We start from the raw sequence: 10,192 nt of genomic DNA, 5'->3' as shown, positions 1-10,192 counted from the left end.
GACAAAATGACATCCACTTTTATGAGTACGAGTATATTACACTGCTGGGATATTTTACGGAGTTCCTGAGTGGGTTGTCTTGTTAGTAACATTTTTAGTTAGAATGTCATTTTATTAGCTTATTGTCACTTTAAATCTTCTACAAAATAGTTTAACACACTAAAACAATTTTTTCATTTTGACATTTAATATTTAAATATTTATTTTTACTATTTAACTTTTAAATTTGTAGTTTGATAAGATCATATGGATTTGGTTGATGATATTTCATGCAGTATTTTAAATTTGGAAGATATTTTAAGTTTTATATAAGACTATAATTATATTTTAGGATGTTAATTTTTAATTTATTTATTATTTTATTTTAAAATAATTTTTTTTGGTTGAACCACCGGTTGAACCGGTTAGACCAGTAAACCAGTGAACCAGTAACTAAAGCGGTTTGATGACCGGTCTGGTTCTCAGAACCTTGCATATAATCGACTAAATCGTATTATTTTTGTCAAAATTAGGCCAAAAAAATTAATTTGACCAAAAAATGGTGAATCAAATTTTAAATCGGTCTAAATTAATATTATTTTTATAAAAAATGACTACAATATCCCTATTATAAAAAATGACTAAAATACTCTTATTATATATATTTGTTCATACCCTGACCCAATACAACGGCCAGGCCCAATAAAGTTAAAAGGTCCAGTTAAAAAGAGTAGCCTTATCCGCTCATCCGACCTCCTCTAAGAGGTCGGAGCCGACTGAAACATGCAGCTCATACTTATCTAAATGAGTAACTACCTCCCAAATCTCTCACCCACTTCTAGGAGAGAGATCTCAATAACCCTAAGATAAAGAGACGGTTATCCACCACTAATAGTGGAACCACTCCAACGATGGTTATTAGCACATCACCTATAAATACATTGACACCCCTCAGGTATCTCTAAGTTCTAATACTCTAAACCTTCTTACTCCCTTGCTAACTTAGGCATCGGAGTGTCTTTGCAGGTACCACCCCCCATTCTTTCATATACACAACTCGGACGGCGGCTCCTAGACGTAAAGCAGGTCGGAGACCACTCTCCTCCCCTATTTGGGCCTTCTGCCCTAGCCGATCCATCTATTTCAGGTTACCCACGCAACATTAGCACCGTTGCCGGGGACCTGGAAGATCAACTCATAATGGCGGATGACCAGCACGAAGACGGACACACCACGTCGGAATCTGAGCAAGAATACCAAGACGCAGCCAACAATGACAGGGCGATAATATCCCTCCAAGGAATGGGAGGACAACACAACGAAGGCCCCTCGCACGCTCAAGGATCAAAAGCGATCCACTCTGAAGTTCGTCAACCTGAAAGAGAGGAACAACCTTATTCTGCCGATCTCATGGGGCTGCTACACGGCCACCAAGGACGGCTTGAACAACTAGAACAGGAGCTGGAGCGACAGCGCGAGGTGGAAAGACACCTAAGGAGGGAAGCTGAGCGACAAAAAGAGCTTGAAGAAAAGCCCCTAAGGCTGGAATCCAACTTCTGAGGTAGGAGATTTTGCGCGGATCGAGAAGGCACCCCATTGGGAGAGAAGACCCATTCATAGAAGATATCATGAGGGCAAAAGTTCCCAAAAACTTCAAAAGCCCTGACATGGACCTGTATGATGGGACGACTGACCCGAAACACCACCTTAGCAACTTTAAAAGTCGGATGTACTTGGCGGACGCTTCAGACGCAACACATTGCAAGGCATTCCCGACGACTTTAATGAAGGCAGCGATGAAGTGGTTCGACAGCCTCCCCCCCCCCAGGTCGGTAACCAGCTTTGATGACCTCTCGCGCAAGTTCCTTACCCGTTTTTCCATTCAAAATGACAAGGTCAAGCATGCACCTAGCCTGCTAGGAGTAAAGCAGGAGGTCGGAGAGCCTCTGAGGGATTATATGGAAAGATTCAATAAGGCGTGGTTGGAAATACAAGATTTGCCCACTGAAGCTGTGATCATGGGCCTAGTAAATGGGCTCCGAGAAGGACCCTTCTCTCAGTCCATCTTGAAAAGGCACCCGACCTCTTTGAGTGATGTACAAGAAAGAGCTGAAAAGTACATCAACATGGAGGAAAATGCCAGGCTGCGGGAGCCAAGTTGACGGTTCGAGCTCTCTCACCCATCAAAGGAGAAGGAGACAGAGCCCAAGAAAAAAGAAGTCGGGTCAGAAAGGCCAGGAGATATCATTCCTACACTCCTCTACGAGTTTCTCTAGTCGATATCTACAGGAAAATTTGTCACGCTGAAAAACTACCTCTCCCTCGACCCATCAAGAATAAAAAGGGGGGAGTCGTAGTGAATACTGCAAATATCACAAGCTGTACGGACACTCTACCAATGACTGTTACGACCTAAAAAATGTGATAGAAAAGCTGGTCAGCGAAGGTCGGCTTGATAGGTATCTCATGGAAAGGTCAGACAATCACGGAAAGAGAAAAAGAGATGATGAAGAGCAGAGAGGTCCGCCGCAGAAAAGAGATGATGAAGACACATACATACGATCTCGGGAGGGTTTGTCAGGGGAGGACTCACAAAATCATCTCGGAAAAGGCATCTCAAGGAAGTCTACCAAGTCGGAAATGAATTATCTGACTTCCCCACCATCTCATTCACCAAGGAGGACGGGCAAGGAATCTTTTCCGGCCATGATGACCCAGTGGTGATTACCATGGTCCTCGCCAACGCACACTTACATAGAACTCTGGTGGATCAGGGGAGTTCAGCCGACATCCTGTTCAAACCAGCATTTGATAAGTTGGGATTGGACAAAAAAGAGTTAAGGGCATACCCTGACACTCTCTTCGGATTGGGGGATACCCCAATTAAGCCACTAGGCTTCATTCCTCTACACACAACCTTTGAAGGGGGATGAAATCCAAAACTCTGAGCATTGACTTTATTGTCATCGCTGTGGGCTCCGCCTATAACGCTCTGATAGGTAGGACAACCCTAAATCGGCTCTCCCCATCTTTGCATGAAGCTCCCAACACCGGGAGGGATAGCCACCATCAGAGGAGACCAAAAGTTGGCAAGAAAGTGTTACAATGAAAGCCTTAACCTAAGAGGTAAAGGCAAAGAAGTCAATACCATTGAGCTCGGAGGAGTACGAGCTAAGAAAGAGCTACGATCACAGCCCGGAGGAAAAACTGAAGAGGTGCAGATCGGGCAAGAGGCCAGAAAGAATACCAACATAGGAGCTAATTTAGTAGAAGATATGAAGCAGAAACTACAAAGCTCCTACAAGAAAATTCCGACCTCTTTGCCTGAAAAGCGTCCGACTGCCTGGGATAGATCCCGAACTTATGTCACACAAATTGGCTGTGTACCCGGGATCCCGACCTGTCCAACAAAGAAGACAGAAGCTTGGACCCAAATGGGCTCAAGTGGTTGAAGAGCAAGTACAAGCCCTGCTAGAAGCAGGCTTTATCAGAGAAGTCAGGTATCCGACCTTGCTGGCAAATGTGGTGCTGGTCAAAAAGCAGAACGGCAAGTGGAGGATGTGTGTTAATTACACCGACCTCAACAAAGCATGCCCAAAAGATCCATATCCCCTTCCAAATATTGATGCCCTAGTAGATTCCATCTCGGGATATCAATATTTGTCGTTCATGGACGCATACTCGGGATACAATCAAATCCCGATGTACAAGCCAGATCAGGAGAAAATGTCTTTCATCACACCTAGGGCAAATTACTACTATGTGGTCATTCCCTTCGAGTTAAAAAATGCAGGAGCCACATACCAAAGGTTGATGAATATGGTATTTGCACCTCACCTTGGGGGTTTAATGGAAGTATACGTGGATGATATGCTAATAAAAACCAATCATGAGGCTAGCCTCCTGACCGATCTTTCACAAGTCTTCAGCACCATAAGGGCACATGGGATGAGATTGAATCCCGCAAAATGCACCTTTACAGTAGAGGCTGAAAAATTTCTAGGATTCATACTAACACAAAGGGGGATAGAGGCTAACCCCGACAAGTATAGAGCAATCCTAGAGATGAAAAGTCTGGCTTGCCTGAAATAAGTCCTGCAGTTAAACGGCCGACTTGCAGCTCTATCCAGATTCCTAGCGGGATCAGCGTTGAGATCCCTTCCACTCTTTTCTCTACTAAGAAAAAGATGCCAGTTCGAATGGACTCCTGAATGCGAAGAAACTTTACAGGAATTCAAAAGGTTTTTAAGCCAACCTCCTGTTCTTACCCGACCTAAAATCGGAGAAGAACTCATCTTGTATTTGGCTGTCGCCGAGAAAGCTGTAGCATCAGCACTAATACAAGAAGACGAGGTCGGGCAGCATCCCGTCTACTTTACCAGCAAAGTTCTACAAGGCCCTGAGTTAAGGTATCAAAAACTCGAGAAGTTTGCGTATGCCTTAATAGTGGCGTCTAGAAGGCTTCGACCTTATTTTTAAACTCACACAATAAGAGTTCGGACGAACCAGCCTATGAAGCAAATCCTTTTAAAAACAGATGTTGCGGGCAGAATGGTTCAGTGGGCGATAGAGCTATCCGAGTTCGACCTAAAGTACAAAACTCGGACGGCAATTAAAGCTCAGTGCCTGACCGACTTCATGACAGAATACGCAGGAAAGCAAAAGGAGGCCTCCACCGCCTGAGAAATATACGTGGATGGCTCGTTCAACAAGTCGGAAGCAGTGCAGGCATCATACTAGTCAACCAAGAAGGAACTCAAATAGAAGTCTCCTTAAAATTTGAATTTCCGACCTCCAACAATCAGGCAGAATATGAAGTACTGATTGCTAGACGAAAGCTAGCAGAAGAAGTCGGTGCGACCAAAGTAGCGGTCTTCAGTGACTCTCAGGTAGTGACCTCACAAATTAATGGAGAATATTAAGCCAAATACCCAAATATGAAAAGGTACTTAGAAAAAACTATGGAACATCTTAGGCGATTCTCAGAGACTGAAGTTAGACACATAACTCAGTAGTTTAACAGCAGAGCCGACGCCCTCTCCAAGTTGGCAAGTACCAAACCAGGAGGGAATAATAAGAGCCTAATCCAAGAGACTCTCCAAGAGCCTAATCCAAGAGACTCTCCAAGAGCCCTCAGTCACCAAGACGGACACCAAGCTAGGTGTCTTAAAAGTTTCCGGATTAGACCTCGGTTGGATGATTCCTCTGGTCGAACCCTGACCCAATACAACGGCCAGACCCAATAAAGTTAAAAGGTCCAGTCAAAAAGAGTAGTCTTATCCGCTCATCCGACCTCCTCTAAGAGGTCGGAGCCGACTGAAACATGCAGCTCATATTTATCTAAATGAGTAACTACCTCTCCAAATCTCTCACCCACTTCTAGGAGAGAGATCTCAACAACCCTAAGATAGGGACGGTTATCCACCACTAATAGTGGAACCACTCCAACGGTGGTTATTGGCACATCACCTATAAATACACTGACACTCCTCAGGTATCTTTAAATTCCAATACTCTAAACCTGCTTACCCCCTTACTAACTTAGGCATCGGAGTGTCTTTGCAGATACCACCCTCTATTCTTTTATATACACAACTCGAACAGCGGCTCCCAGATGTAAAGCAGGTCGGAGACCACCCTCCTCCCCTATTTGGGCCTTCTGCTCTAGCCCGATCCATCTATTTCAGGTTACCCACACAACAATATTAATTTTGAGAATCCTAAATTCTAGCTCTTTTCTTTTCTACCGTCATAGGATTAGAATTTAGAGTTTTCAAAAAAGTATATATATATATATATATATATATATATATATATATATGGGTATTTTATTTATTTTTTATAATAGAAATATTATAGTCATTTTTTATAAAAAAAAATACCGGTTCAAAATTTAATTTATTAATTTTTTGGCTAATCTGATTTGTCAGGTCTAATTTTAATAAAAATAACAGTTTAATTGATTATATGTGTTAAATTTTAAATTTTAAAAAATATATTTAAAAAAAGATGTTTTTGACATCTTTATCTAAGTGGCTCCCATACACAAATACTAAAGAAACAATAATCTAAAATTACTCTATTTAATTTAATATTTATAATTTTACATATTTAAATCTAAAACTACATACTTATTATATCTATTATTATGTATTTATTTTAAAAATAATTAATAAATATAAAATAAAATAATTTTTAACTGATTTAAATTAATTTTTTATTGTCTCTTTTAAATATTTTTATATATAAGGAGTGATTTACTTTATTAAATATTACTCTTGCTTATTTTACAATATACATTGCTTATTACTCATGAGCCGTACTATATATCCTATGTTGTTAATTAGTTATGGATGTGTTACATCTAATGTTGTTTAATTCATTCTTGAAGTTGGTGATGTGCGTTTGGGTTATGTTTGGTATGTTGTACGTTAATAGAAAAAAGAATTAGCTAGAAATCCTAGAATCGAATTATTATCTTCAAACATACACAATATGATTAATTATCCGGAAGATGTAGCAACTTCTTCTTCGACATAAAAAAAATCACTAGGTTTTGGAAGGTTGCCAAATCCATTGGTGGAGTTGTGATGATTTGCCAAGTGAAGTCATGATTTCTGACGTTGGAGAAAGCACCCAAATTAAAGCAACTTAGGCAGGCTCACGCGTACACAATTCATAACAAAATTCATAGGGTTTTAACATTTCTTTTAACCCCCTTATAATAAAGCTAATCATGATATCAAAGTGACGATTTTTTATTTTTATATTGAAGAGCAGTATGTGGAACACACCTACTTAGACCAATATGTTTCCGGCAGATTCATAGTATATTTTTTTTCAGATTATACTTTTTTATAAACAAAAAATATTTTTTTTTACAATATATTTTTGGCAGATTAACAATACATTAACGGCGAATTGTACTTTTACAAATCAGATTATATTTAATGATAAAAAATTACTCATTTTTTTTACTAATTATATCCTGATCAAATTTTAATAAAAGTACTGTTTCTAAACTTTTTTTTTTACGAATAATAAAAAACATTCCAAAAATTTATTAAACACCAAAACACTCAGTATTTAGGTGATCCACTAGAAATAAAATAATATGTAAAAGAAATTAGTTATCAAATAAAGCGAAGATCGTATAAATCTTGTAATAAGTTTAAGGAAATGATATTTATATTAACTTTTTAATTATACACTTATATATATATATATATATAACAAATATTTTGTTTTGAATAATAAATTAAAACTAGAAAGGGGTAACATCGGAAAAGTTCAACGGTATCGAGCCATCGAGGTCAGCTGTGACAATAGAGTAAAAACGTCAACAGTAATTCATGTAACTAAGATCAGGTAATTCTTAATATTATATTATTATTCTATATTTCTAGCTTCAATTATTTTCGGAAGACAGCATTAGGAGAGAATGAGAGTTGAATATATATAGGACCTTCAAAGATAAATGACGTGTATAAACAAATGAGAGGAATGTTATGGTATTATTTTTTTGTGTATATTTTTTCAAAGAGAAGGTATTTGTATGATGAAAAAGCTGTACAGATATATCCATAGATTAAACAAATTAAAGCATACATCCGAATCTAAAAACTGGGACTTATGGTTATGGGACACTAACTCATTATTAGAATTCCCACTTAGTTTTCACTCCACCACATTAAAGTACTTTGCTGCAAAATAAAATTCATACATACAAACGCTATTTAATAACATATATAATAATTTCAAAAAGAAAAAAAAAATTGAAAAATGAAGAGTCCTGGAAGCAATGGCAATAGCATGATGATGATGGTGATGGATCATCGCTTGCAGCTTCGAGCCTTTAATAATGTTTCTCTTAAGCCACCAACAATCCATGTCTCTTTAGCAATATCCGATGAAATCCAATCAGCTGCACTCTCGTATCTCATCACCAACAGCTTCTTGTTCTTGTTCTTGTTATTGTTATTATCTTGTTCTGTTTTTATTATTCTCTTTTCTTCCTCCATTAACGACTTCAAACTCTGCCCTCTCACCACCTCCACTTTCTCTTTTCCTTTTCCTTCTTCATTCTCTCTCTTCACCCAACTCTTCGCCGGAGCAGACCTACACCGCATCAGCAGCAACGCGTTCCGAGGAGGAACCACTGTAACCGATTCATCTTCATCATCATCTTCATCTTCATCATCATGTGCCATTACTACGTTCTTCTTCTCTTTCTCCTCATCAACACTACTACTTTGATGCTCTTGTACCACCATGAACCATTTCGAAAACACGGTTCTTGAACCTTCTTCTTCTTCTCGATCACCACTCTCTTTTCTCTGGCTACTCTCTTCTCCTTCCTCGTCTTCGACGTCTTCGTCTTCTTCTTCTTCTTCTTCTTCGTCGTCGTCGGAGGTTACTATATCGGTTCCGGGGAATGATCCAAAGCATCTGAAATCGAACCTTATGCTTCTGAGGCAAGTCAAGAACTGCATTACCTCCTTCTTGAAACCAAGATGATTCCTCTGCTTCTTGCGGTTGTGGATCTTCTCTATCTCCTCCATGACCGACTGCCAGCTCCGGCAAGCGGTGGTGCGGGTGTTGTTGTGGCGAACCTTGATCTGACCGGCGCAAGTGACCTTGGGGGAGGTCGGTTCCGCAATGTCAAGGGAAGGGCTACCACCTTGTCCTCCAGCAGCAAGCATGGAGATTGATCTCTTGCGGCGGTGGTGGTGGCGGCGTTTGTTGTGATCGGAAGGTCTGGCAGGGCTGCAAATAGGCTTAGGCATTAGAGGGAGATGGGATCTTGAAGGGAAACATACAAGAAGATCTGCAGATTGTGGCGGTTTTCCTTCTCTTGTCTTCAACATGTTTTACATTCACACCTTTCTATCTCTTTCTCTTCTGCTTCACCCTTTTCTTTATTTATATATGAATGAATGAATGACTATTTAGTATGTAGCTGTCTCTCTCTTTTTGTTCAATTAATCCTCTTCTACTCCTACATACATACATACACTTGCTTTTTGGTCCCCTCCCCTTTCAATTTCCCCTACTTTACCTTACTTTCTTTTTCGCCTCTATCATTAGTGTCTTTGGTAATCATGTTTCTTTTTCTTTTTATACAAACAACTAATTGATTTTAGTTAAGGGAAAGTACGAGGAGCTAATGGAATATTAGTGTTATCTTTTTTTATCAGCTGAAATTTTTGGAATTAGTGGTATCATGACATAGTATTAAAGAGTTAAATTCGAAAGGTCAAGAATTCAATCCTTAGTGAATCCCAAAATTAGTTTAAGTTTTTGAGAAGATGTTTATTATCCCTATTACTCGGATGGTTATTCTAGATAGTATGAAGGATGTTCATCTTGTAACTCTATAGTCCATTGTACACATTGTACAAATAACCCATTATCTTCCTAGCGGAACTCGTTAGTTAATCCATCATGACTCTCTAACACATCAATAATATATAAATTAGTATGAATTATTACATATAGAATAATAGAGAATATGTATACATGAATTATTATATTTGTATTTTACAGGTTTATATGATATTGGTGTTTCAAGGTGTTTTATAAATGTCAATTATATAAAAAAGTATTAGTTGAATAAATTATTTTTGTAACTAAGTCTATTTAAATCTTTTTTTTTCTTTTTTTATGTATCTCTTTTTTTTCTCTCTTTTTTCTTCAGCTAAAATATTATTTAGTTATCAAAATAACTTAATTATATAATATAATCAAATTATATATTAGATGAAAAATAATTGGTTGCCTAAAAAATTCATTTTGATATTATATCAAGAGTTAATTCTTTCAAAAATTTAACTTATTAAATAAAATGTCATGGATAATTTTATATCTAACAAATTTTAGATTAGAAGAGCATCCATAGTATTAGAAGATATTTACAACTAATTTATTAAGAGACTTTTTTCGCAATGACTAATCGAAAACACTCAAACATATAAAGGAAAAGTACAAGAGAATAACGTTTTTTCTTAACAACCTAAATAATAGGTTAAAAAAAAGTTGATTTTAAAAATCAAATTTTGAATTAATTAGGTTTCATAATTTTGAGTATTTTAATTTTTGTAGTAACCGCTCTTTCATAATCTTGTGCTACCACTACTGCTGTTTCATGACTTCAATGCCTCTGTAATTATTGTCTCGTTACTTGTTTCATATCAATTAAGACAAATGTTTATTT

The 10,192-nt window shown here is 37.9% G+C and overlaps 2 protein-coding genes across 2 annotated transcripts; one reads left to right on the top strand and one right to left on the bottom strand.

The window, feature by feature from the left end:
* Window positions 1–1,607: 1,607 nt before the first annotated feature.
* LOC148554311 (uncharacterized) lies at window positions 1,608–2,141 on the top strand. The gene has a single exon (XM_088495094.1). It carries the CDS (start codon window positions 1,608–1,610, stop codon window positions 2,139–2,141), a length of 534 nt encoding a protein of 177 aa, XP_088351220.1.
* A 5,388-nt stretch (window positions 2,142–7,529) lies between these two features.
* LOC107606135 (nucleolar GTP-binding protein) lies at window positions 7,530–9,060 on the bottom strand. Its single transcript, XM_016308122.3, has one exon. It carries the CDS (start codon window positions 8,844–8,846, stop codon window positions 7,812–7,814), a length of 1,035 nt encoding a protein of 344 aa, XP_016163608.1. The 5' UTR covers window positions 8,847–9,060; the 3' UTR covers window positions 7,530–7,811.
* Window positions 9,061–10,192: the final 1,132 nt, after the last annotated feature.

Source organism: Arachis ipaensis, chromosome B7, assembly GCF_059453495.1.
Source record: "Arachis ipaensis isolate K30076 ecotype BB chromosome B7, ASM5945349v1, whole genome shotgun sequence".
Taxonomy (NCBI): Eukaryota; Viridiplantae; Streptophyta; class Magnoliopsida; order Fabales; family Fabaceae; genus Arachis; species Arachis ipaensis.
The sequence above is the reverse complement of the archived record's forward strand: the minus strand, read 5'-3'. Positions and strand labels throughout refer to the sequence as shown.